Below are 21,257 nucleotides of genomic sequence, written 5' to 3'. Positions count from 1 at the left end.
AGGTTTTATAATCAAGCCTTGAGGAAAATTTGGCTTTGGAAGCAGGAGATGCTCAGTGGCTCTACCCCAGGAAAGGCTCCTGGAAAGGGCACCTCTGCTTTTGCTCAGTACAGGGAGAACATTAGCTGGGAGGCAAAGTCTGCTCCCCATGACATCTGCTGTCCCTTCTTGGACATTCTATTGTCTCCTAGAGAGTTCTGGCATCCTCTGTGATGTCACCAGACATCAGTGACAACCAGTGCCCTAGTTTCTCTCAGTCTGAGTCTGGCAGTTACAAGCTAAGTCATGTTTTCCCATCTTCGCAAGCGTTTTGGGAGGAGGAACGTCGATTGTGGAGAGACTAGAGTGAAGGGGTCTAGCCTTTCGTCTCAAAGTAATGATGGACAAAGACAGCACTTCTGCGGAATGTTTAGTAAGTTCTGGGCAGTACATTTTGAGCTCCCTGTCAGGGGGGCTGCAGGCTTAAGCTGACCTTTCTAGCAATGGGCCACAGCAACTGGAGCATCTGAAAAGTAATTGAATTTCCATGAATATCACAATTCCTTAAAGTCAAGAATTTCAGAACTTTAGTTTCCCCAAACCCACAGGGAGGATATGGTAAGGCCAATGCTATTATACTGTGAATTTCTGGCCTTTACTTTTACAGTGCATTTGTTAGGTTACATTGATATAATAACATGATCAGGAGTCATGGAGGGTCCACCTTTTCTGAGTTTAGACAGGGCAGCACTGTATTTCACTCTCATTGCTTCTTTAAATACAGTGGGTATCTGACAGTAGGAACAGGGGGAGAATTGTGCTCCAGGCAATAACCTTATTTTCTTTGACCTTCTCTGATTTTTTCTAACTGGCAGGGTCATCATTAGCTTTATATATTAGAGGTTGTGTGTTACACACATTTTTCTAAAATACCAAAACTGTTTGGAACATGTGGACCAAGATTCAGCCTGTAACCTATTGGAACTTCTGGGGCATTTGTTATTTCATATAGGGGAATTGATAAGTCTGTTGAACATGTCCTCCCTGGAAATGTGTTTTCAATCCAAAGTTGTTGGCCTAGAGTATCAGGGTAGGACATCTGAGTGTCTCCAATCACTCAAGTTTTGTGGATGGTGAATTTATCATCTGAGTTCTGAAACCACAGGGGTGAGGGTCCTTAAACCAAGTTGTACCCTGTTCAGTTGATGATAATCCTGGAGAAGCCATCTCCATGGTACATGTAAGCACGTGATGTCCAGCATAGGGAACACCTGGCTGCTTACATCTCTTGGTGTCTATAGAGTAGTGGGAGAACTGAGATCCACTGAGGAGGCCTCTTAAGCATAGATCAATCGCCTTGCAGTGACACTGGGTTCCAAGCTTGTTCTCCTGTTTAGGCCTCACTGTGGTCTATGTACACTCTATGCATTCTCCCCATGCAGGTTCACTTTTGTTCTTCTACCTACAGACACTGGGAGAGAAACATCTTCCCCTGAAACTGCCCTAAGCGAGAAGCAGGCCAAGAAGGAAAAGGAGAAGCTGATTAAAGAGCTGCAGCTCATTACTGAGGAGAGAAATGACCTGAGAGATCGCCTGAGGTTTCTGACAGAGAGATCTATGAAACACAGGTATGAATTGCTCCAAACGTTCTTGTTTCATTCCTGGGTCTGCAAGGTCACCTTCATCTCATCCTATTAAGGTTTTGGGTTCTAGAAAGCTGTGCCTCCCACACCCGGTGCCAAACCTCACCTCCCATATAGAGGAGATTCAGAACCTGACCCTTCCTGAGGAGAGAGATGGACAATAGACTCATCTGCTTCCATTTATTGAAAAGCAGGATTTGTGGTCTGAATGAAGAATTCAGGGATAAAGTCAGGGAGAGTGAGTTCCCAGTGTGCATTTGCAAAGCCCTTGATTGCTGGTGGCTTTGCAAGATTGTAATTGCAGTGAGTTTATGGTGAGTCTCTGTACTTGCTAGGCAGGGGACTGAGTGCTGGAAGATCCAGGCAGCAGCCTGAGGGGCCTGGTCCCAAACTGTTCATCTCAATGTTTGACTAGAAGTTGTCAGGCTCAGCCCTGTTTGTTATTGTCTGTGTGTCTGTGGGAGCCCCTCGGAAACAGCAATGGTGCATGCATTTCTCCTGGTTCTCACAGTGCTCTCTGTTTCCATATTTGCTTTTCTCTTTCTCTGACTCTGTTTACATTTCTCTTTTTTTTGTGGGTGTCTCTCAGTCTGTGAGTCTGTGTGTGCATACATCCAAATGCATATGCACAACTGTTATATGTTTATATTTCCCTCCACACTTGGAATCTAGGGGTCTATGTCTTGGCCTGAGTATTTACCTGTAACACTTTCATGGTGATGTGAATGCTTTGTTCTGGGAGCCCCACTGTCAACAGCACAGTTCTTTGCCTATGTGGCAACGTTTGTCGGTTTATTTGTATTCCTTGTGCAGATTATAATTTTGTGTTGATATATGGTCTGTTATCGGGACAGGAAAAAAGTAATCACAGGTTTCTGGCTGTGTTGGGGTGGGGGAGCATGGAGAGGTGTGGCCTAGGCTCTTGATAGCTCAACTGGCTTGACTGCAGATTGCCTCTTGATTGAACAAAGGGAGCCAGGGAAGCCTCAATCTGGATGCTGAGATTCTGGTGTCCTGGACGCAGAAAAACACGTTTCTGAAGCTGAAGAAGATCCAATATGTAGAATTCAGAAGGTGTCCTTCCAGGGCTGGGGTAGTACAGGACCCACCCTGAGCTCATATATTCCTAAATGCTGATGTTCACTGGATTCTATCATTTGGGGCCAGGCCACACTTCAGACCAAATCCATATTATGAAGACCTGGAGAGAATGGAGGAGTCAATCATGTCAATTCTGCACAACTTAGAGATGGAGAACACTGAGATCCATGAGAACAGCCATAAGCTGAAGAAGGAGATTACCTTCTCTAGGTAAGTCCTGGTCAGAAAGTCTATCACCTGTGGAATGGCCATTTCTGACTTTCTTTGTTCTGGATTGGACAGTCTTCAGCTATGATTCTATCTCTTGTGCTCTTTACACATCAGTGTTCCAGGGTCATTAGGACTCAGTTTTCAGTTCCATAAAAGACTGTTACTCATCCCAGGATTGTCTAGGCATCTTCAAAAGGCTCTAGATAGAACAGCACTGATTGAAGTCAGCAGAAGGTTATTAGGCTGACCTGGGCCTATGGTGTCAACCAGGTTTTACCAAACTCAGTGCGTGCACCACATGGTTAGCATGACCTTCCCTTGGTTCTACTGACCTCTTTTGTGGGTGTTTGCCAACTACTAATTGATGTTGCCCCCATGCATTGGGCTTTCATGGATAGTTGAAGATCCATGTTCTTTTTGAGAGATGTGGACACTAATTGGTGCTGGGGCCAAGCAAACAATTTATTCTTCCCTGAATTAACTCTTTGTGGTTTGTGCAGGAGCATTATATGTATCGAGATGTATTTTATTAAGTCTTCATGGGTATCTGGGACCTGGTAGAGTTAGTGGGACTTGGGAGTATGAATGGGAGAAAGGGGCAGCATGATCTTATTATGCAGACTGTATTTCCAGAAACCTGCTCAGCCAGCTCCTGATGGAGAACACATGCAGGAAGAAGTTGGTCCCACGGAAGCAGGGGAGCAAGGAGGGACATCTTGAGTGTGCACTGAACCAGAAATATTTGGTTGACTTCAACAAGAAAGATAAAGACCAGCAACGTCCAGACCCAGCATCATCAGGTAGGGACGAGCAGATGTGTTAGCTTAACAATATCTGATAAAATTTGCCAGTTTGATATATCTTTGCTTCCTCCTACCTCCTTTCTAATTTACACTCATAACCAGCCAACCACCTCATGTAATGGCATTGTTCATTGCTCTGCCTATGCACAAGTATTCTGGGAAGTTAACCACTTTTCAGAAACTGAATTATTTTGCAAGTATATTTTGCTGCTCTTTTTGAAGCTGCATTATAGAAATGGTGACAGATCAATAACATATCACATTATGCACATGCACGTGATAGATTGGATGCTATTTAGAGTTTTGAACAAGTTCTTGGTTCTTGACAAATGACAAGTGGTCATATGACTTCTTGTGTAGGAAGCACCTTTCCGGGATAAGAGCCAAGTGCAAATGTCAAATTAGTACTTGTCATTGGCTTTAACCTTGGTGACATATGGACATCTCCTTTCTTCCTGCAACCCAATGAGGTCCCTTCCATTGCCCTGTTCTTGGTTTGCACTGGTATAAGTCTGGGTCCCATATTGGCAGCCCACATTACTGTGAGGGTTGCTGGAGATTTTGCCCTGCCCACAGAGTTAGCAACAATGATATCAGTTAAAAGGTCCATGTCGACTGTCCAAGAGAACTGAGGTAGTAGAGGGCAGCATTCTGACAGCTGGCTTGCGTTTCACCACCAAATCAGTGTCTGAAAAACTGCCTTCCTCTCCCAGGTCTCAGAAAGTACAAGAGAGCTGGAATTGGACACACCCCAGTAAGAGAGCTTCCTGAAGAATAAGTTGCTTTCTCAGGAGTCCCTGATGACAAACATCCTGAATGGTAACAACATTTTTTTTGGGAGAGTATTCTTCCTCAGAGTTAATTTGTCATTTCTTAGAGACCCTAAATTTATATAACACTAAGCCAGCCTGACTGATTGAGGTCTTACTCACTTTCTTCTTCAGAAAACACCACTTGAGAGACAGCTTGGGGGACCGCCTTTCATTATGTGTGCTAGAGGAGAAACAGCAATACATCTGTGCTTCTACATGTTCGTTAAGAATATGCTGTTTAGAAATATTTTTGTTATGATTTTAATTGAAGTTTTCATTTTGTTGTTTCATATTTATATGTTCTTGTTACTATTTTTCACTTTCAAATATTTTTAAATATTTTTATTCATTTTAATCCTGTTCTGTTGTAAAAATGTATTCGTTATGAATAAAAATTGAATTCTATCTCTTGACTCTTAAGACCATCATTCTTACTCAAGGGTTCTGTCCCCTCCTGTGGACTTAGAACTTACAGATAGAGATGTATCTCTGCATGTTCCATGGAGCCTGGGCTAATAAGTGAATTCAAAGTCACCAAGGGGTACCCAGTGTGACAGTGTCTTTTGTGTGGATAATGTGGCTGTTTCTCCGACACACACTTTGTAATGTAATCACTGACATGCTTTACCCAATTGTTAGGGTCCATGTGGTTCTTCTGAGAGAGCAGCAGATGCTCTACCCTGTGAGTCATCACCACAGCTCCTGCAGGTGGCTTTTGTTATTCCACATGAGGTGCTGTATTAGGTGGACAGGATCACCTCCAATTAAATAGAGAGATCTCAGGAGATGTATGTTCACAGGGAACTTACTGAGCTGTGCGTGCTCAACGTGTTAGGTTGTCAGGCATCCCTACAGGGCTCTGGTGTCCCCACTGCTCATTGAACATTGGGGATCATCCTCCAGCATCACTTAGTTTTCATATTAGAGCAGATCTTTCACCTGTTATCAATGATGGCCATATGTTTTATGCACATCTGATAAAATACTGAATAGAAACTAGCTTCCTGTAGGCCAGATTGGCTTAATCAGTTTTTTGATTGTTAGCAAGAACATTATCTTAATCTAAGCAGTTTAGGGAGGAACCTCAAGAGCATCCATAGTGAATGTAGCCTGCAGCTGTGAACACAGGTTTCTTTTGGAGAGCAGGCCTGTGCAAGCCCAGAACTGAGGTGGGACAATTCAAGCTACCCTTTTTCCATGGCCAATCTGGGATCGTATTGAGAATGTATTTTTTCCAGGTGACTCATTTCCAATTTATGGAATTGAACTAACTTACTGAGAGTGGAGGTGACTCAGAGAGTTAAAGTACAGAAGGACCAATCCAGAATGTCCACAAAAGCTTGCTGTCACCCCAGGGCTTTTAAAAGCTCATCAGGTATAGAGAAACAATGTAGTATTTGGTTATTCTCATGCTTTGGTTAGTCATTCATTATAAGCTGAACATGACACAAAAAGAGTCATCTGTGTCACAATAGAAGCTAGTTGTAACTAGATTTACACCACACTATCACATCACTACCGTATTTGAGGTTCTCAGTTACTATCTAAGAACCTGGAAGAGGCCTGGGTCTTGCTACACAAACTCATAATTTATGTCTTCATGACACTGTGTGCTTTGTTCTGTTGATGCTACCATTGGCATACAACACCTTGGATACTTTGTGCTGACATCTGTGACATGAGACAATAGTTCATGTCATCCTAACCTGAATAAAATGTCCTTAGAGTACAGTGTGGTAGGAGGGGCCTTCTTTTCCTGTGAGATAGCAAAACATTTCCAGTCTCCAGTCAAGTCTGTCAGCCATTGTCCAGTGCCTGTCTTGAAATGTCCACCTTTGAAGCTGAGAGTCTTCATCGAGGCTGCTCTGTAATTTTGTAGAAGATTAATAGGTTCCAACCCTAGTATTTAATTCAGTGTGACTGTACTTGCCGAACATGCTCATAGCCCTGTTATCACCCCTAGCCCTCTGTGCTTTAGAGAAAGAAAATAAAGAACCACATTGCACTTGAAATTTCTCCTCCAACAAAAGGAGAGCCTGCATAGGGCCTTTAAGTAACTCTAAGCCCCAGCTTCCCCACAACTCCCTCCATCAATTCCATTATTGGTGTGTTTTCATTACTGTTCACTTTCTTTTTTGTGTGCAAAGAATGTGCACCATGTCAGTAAAGTGTGTGTGTGTGTGTGTGTGTGTGTGTGTGTGTGTGTGTGTAGTCCCTAGTGAAAACTGTCGAGGTGCATGCAGTCTCATGTTACTACTGTCCCATGGCACCTTGCAGGGAACACTGAAATGGTGGCTACTTTAATTCAACCTAACCCGGGTGTGCATGGTTTTCAGTAAGATTTTGAGGTCATCACCACTACAGAGAGCAGAAACAGCTTCAGTAGTTACATGTTGCTGTTAACAAGATGAGGCCAAACCTCATCCCATAGAATGTCAGGTAGGATTTGATGGCAGGAAATTAATTCAGGGTTCAAATCAAATCAGTCAATTACAAATAAAGTGAAAAATACAAAGTGTCAAGAGAACCAAGTCCTGTGCGTTGGGTTTTTTGTTTGTTTTATTTATTTTTTGTTTCTTTTTTTGTATTTTTGTTGAGAAGATCCACCAGAGAGGCAACCCCTTCTTCAAACAAACTGCACACCGGAGACAATACCTAAATTGACACAATTAGAAATGAAAGGGGGAATCTAACATGAGGCAATGAACAAATTCAACAACCATTAGGTCTTACCTCAGAGGCCTTTACTCCAGAAAACTGAAAATCTATTTGATATTGGTATTTTCTAGACAGATAACAATTACCAACATAAACACAGATCTGGGAAGGTACATGGATAATTCTCAGAAGAAAATAGGTACTGTCAGTATAGTTTGCCCCTCCCAAAATTAAAAAGCAAAATTTCTGGGCCATATGGCTTTAACGCAGAATGCTATCAGACTTTTAATGAAGACCTAATAACAATAGTGCTTCAATTATTCCACTATATTGAACTAGATGGAACATTGTTAGACTCCTTCTCTGAGGCCATAATCAACCTGGTGTCTAAACCACACAAGGAGCTCCCTACAGAGAGTGTAAGCCAGCCAGGGGGCCAGGGTGAGTGCTCATGGTGGGAGGGACTAGCAGAGGTGCTGTGGCCTTGGTGTGCACAGGCTTAGGGCTGGGGCAGGGTGCGTGGTGAGTGTCTGTGGCCACTTGACCTGGGTCCCAGTGGGCGCCCAGGGAGGTCACAGGCCAGTTGTGCATCTTCTCCCTGTCTGCGGGGCTTCTGGCCCAGCCAAGCACAGCCTTCATCCTGGACATCCACAAGGACAATGAAATCAGGAAATGGGGGGATCCCCTGAGCCTCTCTGGCTTCTTTGGCCCTGCGCTGCAGTTGCAGTCAGAGGAAAAGCAGCTGTGAGTTCCCCAACTCTTCCCAACCCCTCAGGTCTCCATGCCTTCCCACTCCAGAGAGGAGGAGGGCAGGGCGAGCTCTGCTGCTGCTCTTCCATGCACCCAAAGCCTAACTTTTGTCTGGAGGTCACTGCTTGCCCCTGACCTTGCCCCTGACCATGAACTTGCCCCTCCCCCTACTCCTGACCCTGCCTCTGCCCTAGGCACCTAGGGGAAGTGAGGAGAGCCTGAAGGACAGACCCCAGGCCAGGACCCCCAGAGACTTGTGTCGCCCATTTCCTAGAAGTGTTATCCTCAATTCTCCACACTGGGTTTTGTTTGTAGGGAACTGGCAGGTGGAGGGCTTTGCTGAGCCTGGGATAGTGGTGGGACTTATGATTGAGGGAAGTCTTTCAGGGAGTTGGAGGCCTCTCTCAAACTCTCTGACCATCAGATACCCTCCCTGATTTGAGCGCCCTGGGGAAGTTGGGAAGCCACTTTTCCCTGTCCTGTGTGACTTTGCCTGAATGTGAGCTCTTCTGCTGGAGATACTGTCACATGCTTCTTTAAAAGCACCTGTTCCTCAGATCTAGATCAGCTGCGAAAACAGGCTTCTTCAAGTCAGGTTGAATGCTACCCCTCCCAGCTCAGAGTTGATAAGATCCCCCAGCACAAGTGCTGGGTGGGTCCCAAGGAGGAGTTAGAGCAAAGTGCCCCTTCTGAGAAGTGACTTCCGAGATGAACAGACCAGAGAGAACAGAGTGCATCCCAGGAGAGAAGAGGCCAGGATGATTTAAAGTGGAGAAAACCCGCATGTCCACCATCTAACAACGTTAGGGTTTGTGCAGATGTGGACTTCAGAATCTTGAGGTCAGATTTTTCTGAAAACACCTGCTAAGTGAAGGTGAAGTCTACTGTGGGTGGGATTGTCCCAGGCAGGGAGGGGATCTGACTCTGCAGGCCTGACCAGCTTCTTCATTCTCCTGAAACTAAGTGTTGGTCAGCTGTAAATCTGAAGTGAGAGTTGGTTTTTGTCAACAAAAAGGATGAGATTTCAAGTCTCACACATTATGTGAGACACACATTTACCCACGGGGGATTTGAACTCACTTCTATAGAAGTGACTGGGGCGAACAGAGGGAAAGCATTCTCACCTATAGCATTCTGTCTGTATCAGAGACTACAGGGACTGGATTCCTGGACAGACATGGCCAAGCAGACACACCGTGTAATGGGGGGAAACTGAGGTAAGAAATATCCTGGGGACAGTGATTTCAGATTGTTTGTGCCTTTAGCCAGGAATCTCTTTTGCCATTAAGGCAAGCAGCCTTGGGCCTGCTAACTTGTCACTACTTCAGGGGTCTCTGCTCTCACACCTGCATCAGGTCCTCCTCAGATGAAGGCCTCTCTTAAAAAAAAATAAAAATGTATATAAAGCAATGTTTCTCAACCTCTGGGCCACGACCACTCACAAACATTGTATATCAGATACCTTGCATATTATGACTTATAAGAGTAGCAATATTAGTTATGAAGTAGTAATGAAATAATTTCACGGTGGGAGTCATCACAGCATGAAGCGCTGTATTACAGGTTTGCAGCACTAGGAGTGTTGAGAAACACGGCCATAGAAGCTGACACATGGGAGCAGACCAGAGAATATTCCTCCATTCACATAACAATTAAAACACTAAATGCACGGATCAAAGAAATAACATTAAAAGGGGTAAGGTATGAATATCCAGTAACAAATGATTTCAGACCTATCTGAATTGCACCAGACTTCTCAATAGAGACTCCAAAAGCCAGAACATCGTGGGCAGATGAAAGGCAGACCCAGGCTCCTATACCCAGCATAATTCTCAGTCATCATGAATGGAGAAACCAAGATATTTCATGACAAATCCAAATTTAAACAATATTTTTCTCTAAGACAGCATAACAGAGGATAATAGGAGGAAAACTCCAAGACACTGAGCTAAACTATAACCAACAAAAAGCAAGAAATTAGTCACCTTGCAATAATTTCAAAAAAAAAAAAAAAAGAAAGGCAAGCACACAAACATAATTTCACCTACAACCAGAAAAAGAAGAGAAAGCAGCAATCATTGGTCTTTAATATCTAACCAGACCCTCTGTCACCCATTCCCCAGCTCCTATGGACCCCTTTTGCCAGCCAAAGTGTATACAAGGATGGGTCTAAGGTTCTAGGTCACTGTGTAGAAAAGGATTGATTGACTTACCTGGCATTAATGCGCTGGTAGGCCCTTGGCTCTTGTGAAACATGTTGCCCACCAAATAGGAATCCTAGAGGTGTGAGGGGGGAATGGATGTGTATGGGAGGGGAGCACTGTCATAGGCAAAGCTGAGCAGAAATGGGAAGTGAGGATGATGAGGGGATACTGGAAAGGGGGCCACATTTGAAATATAAATAAATAAAATTACCAATTAATAAAAAATAGCCAAGAATAAAATAAAAAGTGAAAAGGTAAAAGAAAACTTACAGCAAAACAAAACTAAAGAAATCCCTGTAGTATATTGGTCTAATTCTGCTTGTATTTAATGCTAATTTGTGGAACTCAAGACTGGCTAATCCCCAAAAATCTGACCCTGCTCCCAGTTAACTGTGATTATGAAGAAGCCAACAGCCAACAGCTGCACAGCAGAGAGATGGGGGAGGGGAGCTTTGAGGGCTTTGCTAGACAGGATCATGAGGAGGGAAGAAGGAAGAAGAAGCTGCCAGAGAATAAAGGAAGAACATGTGTGATGGAGAGGAGAGAGGAAGAGGAGAGCAGCCATGGTTAAGGGAGAGGAGAGCCTGGTCCTGAGGGCTGTCCAAGGGGAACTAAGAGCAGCCAAGATGCTACACAGTGAGTAAGAGTTGAGTGTTATTGTTTGTAAAGTAGATCTGATGCCATGGAGGGCAGGCAGCTGCCCAGCTACTGTGCTGATTAAGGCATAGTATACATAAATTTAACACAATATGTATAACCAGTAAGACAGCGCTGTAGAGGATCCTAAAAGGATTACTTTAGTTTGAAGGGAAGGATAAAATGCCAGAGGAAACAAGAAATAATTTAATAAAACTATGACAGTCAATCAAAAGAAGCCAATAAAAACCACAAAAATTAACAAAATGACAAAATTTAATACATAGGTTTAAATAATATTTGCACGTCACTAAACTCAATTCCCCAGTAAACAGACATACATTTAGCCAGAAACAGGATCACCATCATGAGAGTTGTAGAGGATATACTAGGGAAACAGACCTAAGACACAGGTTCCTATGGCGATTCAGTGCAATTTCTCTATCAATAAAAACCAACAAGCTCTAGAGTTAAATGTCTGTGTTAGTGCTGACCTACACCACCAGACATATATTTTCTTTTAGGTAAATAACAAAATCATGGGGCTTACAATGTAATCAAATATCCTGAAACATGAGTTTGCAGTGTTCCCTACACTTTTTAAATCAAGTCTGACTACCATTTTGGTTGTTTCCAATCTTCTCTGAGTGGATCATCAAGGGAATCCCAAGGGAAATCAGAAATGGGTTCTTGAAGCTGTTGCACAGGCCCAGTATAGACCTAAGTACCACAGAAGAAACCTTGATTCTTATCACAATGGATCATTTCACCATCCCTCTTGTCACATAACTTATGGCACAATGTCACCTCTCCTGACTTTAGCTTCTTCTCCTAAATGCTGCTGAAGGGAAGATTTGGTGTCAAGGGGTCTGGATTCAAACCACACCAACACTGAATTCATTTAAATAAGTGTAGTTCATTGAATGCACACACCAATACAGTTCAACCAGAGCAACAGCTCACAACTGTGTACTGGACATTGGTATGGCCCAGCTCATTGCAAGATCCACATGGGCTCATGCACAAGTGCTGGATGCTGCTGTCTATGGCCCTGACTCAGGCCATTTTACACATAATTGTTTTTATTTTCCTGGATTCTAATGGGTCCTACGTGAAACTCATAGTTGGGGAACTTGTTAAGATTAACAAATCTCATAACATACAGAACATAACAGGGTATGTTACCAGCACCACACTGTTCAATGTCAGATTTTTTTGTTTTTCTTAGTTTGTTTCTTGGCATCCATGATGTGGAGGCATATTACAGAACAATAGGAAAGAGCTGGCTGCTGTGTAACAAATTTGCTGCTATTAAGGTAGGTACGGGGGCAAGACCTCAGCAGTAGCCCTTAAGATGGGAAGGAGATGATGTGTTTGATAACTGAAAGGAACTGCCTCAGCTGTGTTTCTCTGCCTGCTCAGTGCCCATTCACCATCACTCTGTCCCTGAAGAGGAACTCAAGGTCTGCCCCCTGCTGCCTGTGAGCCAGGACTAGGCACAGAAAGGCAAGGCCACAGTGCTGGTTTCCAATCCCTCAGTAATGCTGGATTTCCAATAGCGTACTTGTATACACAAATACAGTGTGGTAAGTTGCAATAGATACTAATCATTTCTCACATAGGGCAGCAGTTGATTGCCTACAACTAATTCTATTTAAAAAAAAGAAACCTGGCTCTTGTATAAATATACAAAGAAATATCTAGGATGGTGGGGGATGAATTCTGCCATGGACTGAACTCGTGGAAATGGGGTTGGGAGAAAGATGCATGGTTAAATAGCCCACTAGGTTCACATTGTGTCAACTTGATTTAATCTAAGGACAAAGAAGTGGAGTTTCTCTGATCGCTTTCTTCTAGTCCCTTTAAAGCATCACTGGGGTTTGAACTCAGAACTTCACACTTCTTGATGGGGCAACAACACTCAAGGAAGCTTGAGACTGTCATAGGCACAGTATTATGCTACATATACAGAGTAGAAAATACTAAGATGTTCAGATGGTGATGTCCATTTGTATGCACTCTTAATGTGGACCTAAGGAAAGAGAGAGATCAAGGTCCTTAGAATAGAAAGATCAGTTCCAGTTTTTTTTCTATCATTCCAAACTGAACGGCTGGTAGGGAGAGAATGGTAGATAATCGAGAATTATTAGATGATGCTTTGAATGAAGTGTGGGTTTCTGTGCTGGCTTTAGACAGGATCTCAAGTATCACATGTTGCCCTCTCCCTGGCTGACCAGGTTCACTCTGAGCTCAGATGAACCTCTTTCCACTTTCCAATACATAGGCTTACAAGAGTGGCCTCCAAGGACTGTGAGGACAGCATTAGCCTTTGACAGTTGAGGTGTGTAACCCACAACTATAGTTTTAGCCACGTTTTCCCATGTCTACCAGCTATTTCAGATTGTTGCTGTTAGATGCCTGACAATCAAGGACGCATAAAAATACCCTGATAGAGAGCAAGGACATGGTGATCACATCCTTGCCTCTTCTGTATGTTCTGGATGAGGTTTGTTAAAATTCCAATATTGCAAAAATCTTTATATAGGGCCCATCACATTAAGGGTCACTATGCACTGTTCTATCTAAAATGGCCTAATCAGAACTGACCACCAGATAACACTTCCTGCAATCTTCATATGAGAGAGAAGCTTGAGCTTTTTGTTTTGACTTTTTCTCTCCTCTTTCTTTCTTGTTTTTTGCTATATAAGTTGCTATATGAATTTGCCCCCAAAATTTGAACTACGGAAGTGATCTATCAGTGTTAATGTGTGCATTCTATAAATTATTCATTATTTACTATGATAGGTGGTTTTGTGTTTGGTGGGGTGGACATTTCCCAGTGTACAGGTGCTGGGACCTTGCTCTATCCACTTAATGGATAAGCACCATTTAGCCGTTTATGTGCATCCCCTATATCTCTTGACTATTTTATTTTTCTGATAAAAGCACATGATGTATCTTACTCAGGCCTGTGAGCAGTGCTCCTTTGGCAACATTGGTAAAGAGAAGAGAACCCCACAAGCAGCATGAGGTTCCCTTCACTCGTGCTCCCTATATTGCACTTTCCTCTGCCAACTGGTCTCCACACCTTTCCTAGCACCATAAAGACTTCAACTCTTTCTCCTAAGGAATTTTCTGGCAATTGTCGATTGCTAAGCACATGACTTCATGAGTGTTCCCCTAATACACACCCATGTTGTAAACTACCATGCAGACTATTTCTTGATGTGATTTAAAGCACCCGTACATAATGAGACAGGAGAACTTTTGACTGCATATTCAATCTGGTGTGAAATCTCAGGAAGGTTTAATGGCTAACATTGGTGAATGAGGACAATTTGAGTTAGGATGAGACATTTTGGGGCAAGATATGGAAGGAAACATTCATTTAGATGCATAGGAATTACTAAGGTTTTTATAATCAAGCCTTGAGGAAAATTTGGCTTTGGAAGCAGGAGATGGTCAGTGGCTCTGCCCCAGGAAAGTCTCCTGGAAAGGGCACCTCTGCTTATGCTCAGTACAGGGAGAACATTAGCAGGGGGGCAAAGTCTGCTCCCCATGACATCTGCTGTCCCTTCTTGGACATTCTATTGTCTCCTAGAGAGTTCTGGCATCCTCTGTGATGTCACCAGTGTTGTAGTGACAACCAGTGCCCTAGTTTCTCTCAGTCTGAGTCTGGCAGTTACAAGCTAAGACATGTTTTCCCGTCTTCGCAAGCATTTTGGGAGGGGGAATGTCGATTCTGGAGAGACTAGAGTGAAGGAGTCTAGCCTTTCCTCTCAAAGTAATGATGGACAAAGACAGCACTTCTGGGGAATGTGGAGTAAGTTCTGGGCAGTGTATTTTGAGCTTCCTACCAGGGGGCTGCAGGCTTAAGCTGACCTTTCTAGCAATGGGCCACAACAACTGGAGCATCTGAAAAGGAATTGAATTTCCATGAATATCACAATTCCTTAAAGTCAAGGATTTCAGAACTTTAGTTTCCCCATCCCCACTGGGAGGATATGGTAAGGCCAAAGCTATTATACTGTGAACTTCTGGTCTTTACTTTTCAGTGCATTTGTTATGTTACATTGTATAATAACACCATCAGTATTCATGGAGGGTCCACCTTTTCTGAGTTTAGACAGGGCAGCAATGTATTTCACTATCATTGCTTCTTTAAATACAGTGGATATCTGACAGTAGTAACAGGGAGAGATTGTGCTCCAGGCAATAACCTTATGTTCTTAGACCTTCTCTGATTTCTTCTAACTGGCAGGGTCATCGTTTGCTTTATATATTAGAGGTTGTATGTTACAAATTTTTTTTTTTCAATACCAAAACTATTTGGAACGTGTAGACCAAGATTCAGCCTGTAACCTATTCACACTTCTGGGGCATTTGGTATTTCACATAGGGACACTGATAAGTCTGTTGAACATATCCTCCCTGGAAATGCGTTTTAAATCCATGTTTCTAAAATACCAAAAGTATTTGGAACATGTGGACCAAGATTAATCCTGTAACCTATTGGAACTTCTCAGGCATTTGGTATTTCAAATAGGGGAACTGATAAGTCTGTTGACCATGTCCTCCATGGAAATGTGTTTTTAATCCAAAGTTGTTGGCCTAGAGTATCAGAGCAGGACGTCTGAGTGTCTCCAATCACTCAAGTCTTGTGGATGGTGAATTTATCATCTGAGTTCGAACCCACAGTGTTGAGGGTCCTGAAACCAAGCTGTACCCTGTTCAGCTGATGATAATCCTGGAGAAGCCATCTCCGTGGTCCATGTAAGCACCTGATGTCCGGAATAGGGAACACCTGGATGCTTACATCTCTTGGTCTCTATAGAGTAGTGGGAGAACTGAGATCCACTGAGGAGGCCTCTTAAGCATAGACCAATCGCCTAGCAGTGACACTGGGTTCCCGGCTTGTTCTCCTGTTTAGGCCTAACTGTGGTCTATGTACACTATGCATTCTCCCCATGCAGGTTCACTTGTGTTCTTCTACCTACAGACGCTGGGAGAGAAACATCATCCCCTGGCACTGAACTAAGCGAGAATCAGGCCAAGAAGGAAAAGGAGAGGCTGATTAAAGAGCTGCAGCTCATTACCGAGGAGAGAAATGACCTGAGAGATCGCCTGAGGTTTCTGACAGAGAGATCCATGAAGAACAGGTATGAATCGCTCCAAATGCTCTTGTTTCATTCCTGGGTCTGCAAGGTCACCTTCATCTTATCCTATTAAGGTTTTGGGTTCTAGAAAGCTGTGCCTCCCTAACCACCCTGTGCTAAACCTCACCTCCCATATAGAGGAGATTCAGAACCTTGACCCTTCCTGAGGAGCGAGATGGAAAATGGACTCATCTGCTTCCATTTATTGAAAAGCAGATCTTGTGGTCTGAATGAAGAATTCGGGGATAAAGTCAGGGAGAGTGAGTTCCCAGTGTGCATTTTCAAAGCCCTGGACAGCTGGTGGCTTTGCAAGATTGTAATTGCAGTGAGTTTATGGTGAGTCTCTGTACTTGCTAGGCAGGGGACTGAGTGCTGGAAGATCCACTCAGCAGCCTGAGGGGCCTGGTACCAAACTGTTCATCTCAATGCTTGACTAGAAGGTCTCAGGCTCAGGCCTGTTTGTTATTGTCTGTGTGTCTTGCACTCTGAGACAGCAATGGTGGATGCATTTCTCCTGTTTTTCACAGTACTCTCTGTTTCCATATTTCTCTTTCTCTTTCTCTGACTCTGTTTTTACATTTCTCTTTTTTGTGGGTATTTCTCAGTCTGTGGGTCTGTATGTGCATACATCCAAATGCATATGGACAACTTTTATATGTTTATATTTCCCTCCACACTTGGAATCTAGGGGTCTATGTCTTGGCCTGAGTATTTACCTGTAACACATTCATGGTGATGTGAATGCTTTGTTCTGGGAGCTCACTGTCAACAGCACAGTTCTTTGCCTATGTGGCCACGATTGTCTGTTTATTTGTATTCCTTGTGCAGATTATAATTTTGTGTTGATATAAGGTCTGTTATCGGGACAGGAGAAAAGAAATCACCGGTTTCTGGGTGTGTTGGGGTCGGGGAGCATGGAGAGGTGTGGCCTAGGCTCTTGATAGCTTAACTGGCTTGACTGCAGATTTCCTCTTGGTTGAACAAAGGGAGCCAGGGAAGCCTCCATCTGGATGCCGAGATTCTGGTGTCCTGGACGCAGAAAAACACGTTTCTGAAGCTGAAGAATATCCAATATGTAGAATTCAGAAGGTGTCCTTCCAGGGCTGGGGTAGTACAGGACCCACCCTGAGTTCATATATTCCTAAATGCCGATGTTCATTGGATTCTATCATTTGGGGCCACGCCACACTTCAGGCCAAATCCATATTATGAAGACCTGGAGAGAATGGAGAAGGCGGTCATGTCAATTCTGCACAACTTAGAGATGGAGAACACTGAGATCCATGAGAACAACCATAAGCTGAAGAAGGAGATTACCTTCTCTAGGTAAGTCCTGGTCAGAAAGGCTATCACCTGTGGAATGGCCATTTCTGACTTTCTTTGTTCTGGATTGGACGGTCTTCAGCTCTGGTTCTATCTCTTGTGCTGTTTACACATCAGTGTGCCAGGGTCATTAGGACTCAGTTTTCAGTTCCATAAAGGACTGTTCCTCATCCCAGGATTGTCTAGGCATCTTCAGAAGGCTCTAGATCTAACAGCACTGATTGAAGTCAGCAGAAGGTTATTAGGCTGACCTGGACCTATGGTGTCATACTAGGTTTTACAAAACTCAGTGTGTGGACCACATGGTTAGAATGACCTTCTCTTGGTTCTACTGACCTCCTTTGAGGGTGTTGGCCCACTACTAATTGATGTTGCCCCCATGCATTGGGCTTTCATGGATAGTTGTAGATCCATGTTCTTTTTGAGAGATGTGGACACTAATTGGTGCTCAGGCCAAACAAATAATTTATTCTTCCCGGAATTTACTCTTTGTGGTTTGTGCAGCAGCCTTATATGTATCGAAATGAATTCTATTAAGTCTTCATGGGTATCTGGGTCCTGGAGGAGTTAGTGGCACTCGGGAGTGGGAAAGGGAGAAAGGGGCAGCATGATCTTACTATGCAGACTGTATTTCCAGAAACCTGCTCAGCCAGCTCCTGATGGAGAACACATGTAGGAAGAAGTTGTTCCCACTGAAGCAGGAGAGCAAGGAGGTACACCTTGATTGTGCACTGAACCAGAAATATTTGGTTGACTTCAACAAGAAAGATAAAGACCAGCAACGTCCAGACACAGCATCATCTGGTAGGGTTGAGCAGCTGTGTTAGCTTAAAAATATCTGAAAAAGTTTGCCAATTTGATACATCTTTGCTCTCTCCTACCACCTTTCTAATTTACACTCACAACCACCCAACCACCTCATGTAATGGAATTGTTCATTGCTCTGCCTATGCATAAGTATTCTGGGAAGCCAACCACTTTTCAGAAACTGAATTATTTTGCAAGTATATTTGTCTGCTCTTTTTGAAGCTGCAGTAGAGAAATGGTGACAGATTAATAACATACCTCATTATTGCATATCCACGTGATAGATTGGATGCTCTGTAGTGTTTGAACAAGTTCTTGGTTCTTTGACAAATGACACTCTGTGGTCATGTGACTTCTTGTGTAGGAAGCACCTTTGCGGGATAAGAACAAAGTGCAAATGTCAAATTAGAACTTGTCATTAGTTTTAACCTTGGTGACATATGGACATCTACTTTCTTCCTGCAACACAATGAAGTTCCTTCCATTGCCCTGTTCTTGGTTTGCACTGGTATAAGTCTGGGTCCCATATTGGCAGCCCACATTACTGTGAGGCTCTCTGGAGATTTTGCCCTTCCCAAAGAGTTAGCAACAATGATATCAGTTAAAAGGTCCATGTTGACTGTCCAATAGAACTGAGATGGTAGAAGGCGGCCTTCTGACAGCTGCCTTGCATTTCACCACCAAATCAGTGTCTGAAAAACTGCCTTCCTCTCCCAGGTCTCAGAAAGTGCAAGAGAGCTGGAATTGGACACACACCAGTAAGAGAGCTTCCTGAGGAATAAGTTGCTTTCTCAGGAGTCCCTGATGACAAACATCCTGAATGGTAACAAATTTTTTGGATGAGTATTCTTCCTCAGAGTTAATTTGTCATTGCTTAGAGACCCTAAATTTATATAACACTAAGCCAGCCTGACTGATTGAGGTCTTACTTTCTTCTCAGAAAACAGCACTTGAGAGACAACTTGGGGGACCTCCTTTCATTATGTGTGCAAGAGGAGAAACAGCAATACATCTGTGCTTCTAAATGTTCTTTAAGAATGTGCTGTTTAGAAATATTTTTGTTATGATTTTAATTGAAATATTCTTTTTGTAGTTTCATATGTATATGTTCTTGTTACTGTTTTTATCTTTTCAAATATTTTTAAATATTTTAATTTATTTGTTTTAATCCTGTTTTGTTGTAAAAATGAATTCCTTATGAATAAAAATTGAATTCTATCTCTTGACTCTTAAGACCATCATTCTTACTCAAGTGTTCTGTCCCCTCCTGTGGACTTAGAACTGACAGCTACAGAACTCTGCATGTTCCATGGATCCTGGGCTAATAAGTGAATTCAAAGTCACCAAGGGGTACCCAGTGTGACAGTGTCTTTTGTGTGGATAATGTGGCTGTTTCTCCGACACACACTTTATGAAGTAATCACTGACATGCTTTACCCAATTGTTAGGGTCCATGTGGTTCTTCTGAGAGAGCAGCAGATGATCTATCCTGTGAGTCATCACTACAGCTCCTGCAGGTGCTTTTGTCCTTCCACATCATGTACTGTATTAGGTGGACAGGATCACCTCCAATTAAATAGAGAGATCTCAGGAGATGTGTATTCACAGGAAATTTACTGAGCTGTGCATGCTCAATGTGTTAGCTTGCCAGCCATCCCTACAGGGCTCTGGTGTCCCCACGCCTCATTGTGGGTCAGGATCATCCTCCAGCACCACTTAGTGTCCATACTAGAGCAGATCTTTCACCTATTATCAATGATGACCATATGTATTCTGCACATCTGACAAAATACAGAATAGAAATTAGCTTCCTGTTGGCCAGATTGGCATAATGAGTTTTTTGATTGTTAGCATGAAAATTATTTTAATCTAAGCAGTTTAGGGAAGAACCTCAAGGACACCCATAGTGAATGCAGCCTGCAGCTGTGAACACATGTTTCTGTTGGAGAGCAGGCCTGTGCAGGCCCAGAACCTAGGTGGGACAGTTCAAGCTACCCTTTTTCCATGGCCAATCTGGGATCATATTGAGAATGTATTTTTTCCAGGTGACTGATTTCCAATTTATGGAATTGAACTAAATTACTGAGAGTGGAGGTGACTCAGAGAGTTAAAGTACAAAAGGACCAATCCAGAATGTCCACAAAAGCTTGCTGTCACCCCAGGGCTTTTAAAAGCTCAGCAGCTAGAGAAGCAAGGTAGTATTTGGTTATTCTTATGCTTGGGTCTAGACATTCATTATAAGCTGACCATGACACAAAAAGAGTCATCTGTGTCACAATAGAAGCTAGTTGTAACTAGATTCACCCCCACACTATCACATCACCACTGTATTTGAGGTTCTCAGTTACTGGAAGAGGCCTGGGTCTTGCTACACAAACTCATAATTTATGTCTTCATGACACTGTGTGCTTTGTTCTGTTGATGCTACCATTGGCATACAATATTTTGGATACTTTGTGCTGACATCTGTGACATGAGACAATAGTTCATGCCATGCCTAACCTGCATAAACTGTCCTTAGAGTATGGTGTAGACAGAGGGGCCTTTTTTTTCTCTCTGAATTTTCAAAATATTTCCAGTCTTCAGTCAAGTCTGACAGCCATTGTCCAGTGCCTGTCTTGAGATGTCCCCATTGTCTCCTGGGAGTATTCATCCAGCCTGCTCTGTAATTGTGTAGAAGATTAATAGGGTTCCAGCCCTAGGATTTAATTCAGTGTGATTGTACTTTCCAAACATGCTCAAAGCCCTACATTCCACCATAGCCTGTGTGCTTTAGAGAAAGAAAATACAGAACCACATTGCACTTGAAATTTCTCCTCCAACAAAAGGAGAGCCTGCATAGGGCCTTTAAGTAACTCTAAGTCCCAGCTTCTGCATAACTCCCTCCATCGACTCCATTATTGGTGTATTTTCATTACTGCTCACTTTATTTTTGGTGTGCAAAGAATGTGTACCATGTCAGTAAAGTGTGTGTGTGTGTGTGTGTGTGTGTGTGTGTGTGTGTGAGAGAGAGAGAGAGAGAGAGAGAGAGAGAGAGAGAGTGAGAGAGAGAGAGAGAGAGAGAGAGAGAGAGAGAGAGAGAGTTTGTGTTTGTTTGTGTTTCTGTGCAGGTGTTCTGCCGCTGCTTGCGTTGCTACCATTCGGTCTTCGACTCCCCTGTCGACCCCACCGCCAC

At 43.2% G+C, this 21,257-nt stretch overlaps 4 protein-coding genes across 7 annotated transcripts in view; 3 read left to right on the top strand and 1 right to left on the bottom strand.

Annotated features, from left to right (window-relative positions):
• LOC147998836 (uncharacterized) overlaps positions 1–21,257 on the top strand; it is a 924,038-nt gene that overhangs the window by 703,342 nt on the left and 199,439 nt on the right. The gene's annotated exons all lie outside the window — the stretch shown is intronic.
• Positions 1–21,257, bottom strand: part of LOC147998838 (disks large homolog 5-like) — a 260,765-nt gene that overhangs the window by 107,959 nt on the left and 131,549 nt on the right. The gene's annotated exons all lie outside the window — the stretch shown is intronic.
• On the top strand, positions 286–4,953 carry LOC147998843 (disks large homolog 5-like). The gene is made up of 6 exons (XM_087595379.1): positions 286–412; positions 1,448–1,607; positions 2,790–2,933; positions 3,567–3,733; positions 4,450–4,555; positions 4,681–4,953. Exons 1-5 carry the CDS (start codon positions 286–288, stop codon positions 4,512–4,514), a joined length of 663 nt encoding a protein of 220 aa, XP_087451505.1. The 3' UTR covers positions 4,515–4,555; positions 4,681–4,953.
• On the top strand, positions 14,445–19,299 carry LOC147998842 (uncharacterized). The gene is made up of 6 exons (XM_087595541.1): positions 14,445–14,619; positions 15,796–15,955; positions 17,147–17,278; positions 17,913–18,079; positions 18,800–18,905; positions 19,023–19,299. Exons 1-5 carry the CDS (start codon positions 14,493–14,495, stop codon positions 18,862–18,864), a joined length of 651 nt encoding a protein of 216 aa, XP_087451667.1. The 5' UTR covers positions 14,445–14,492; the 3' UTR covers positions 18,865–18,905; positions 19,023–19,299.

The sequence above is a fragment of the Rattus norvegicus genome, chromosome 19, assembly GCF_021556685.1.
Source record: "Rattus norvegicus strain SHRSP/BbbUtx chromosome 19, alternate assembly SHRSP_T2T, whole genome shotgun sequence".
NCBI classification, from domain to species: Eukaryota; Metazoa; Chordata; class Mammalia; order Rodentia; family Muridae; genus Rattus; species Rattus norvegicus.
This window is presented reverse-complemented; position numbering and strand designations above follow the sequence as displayed.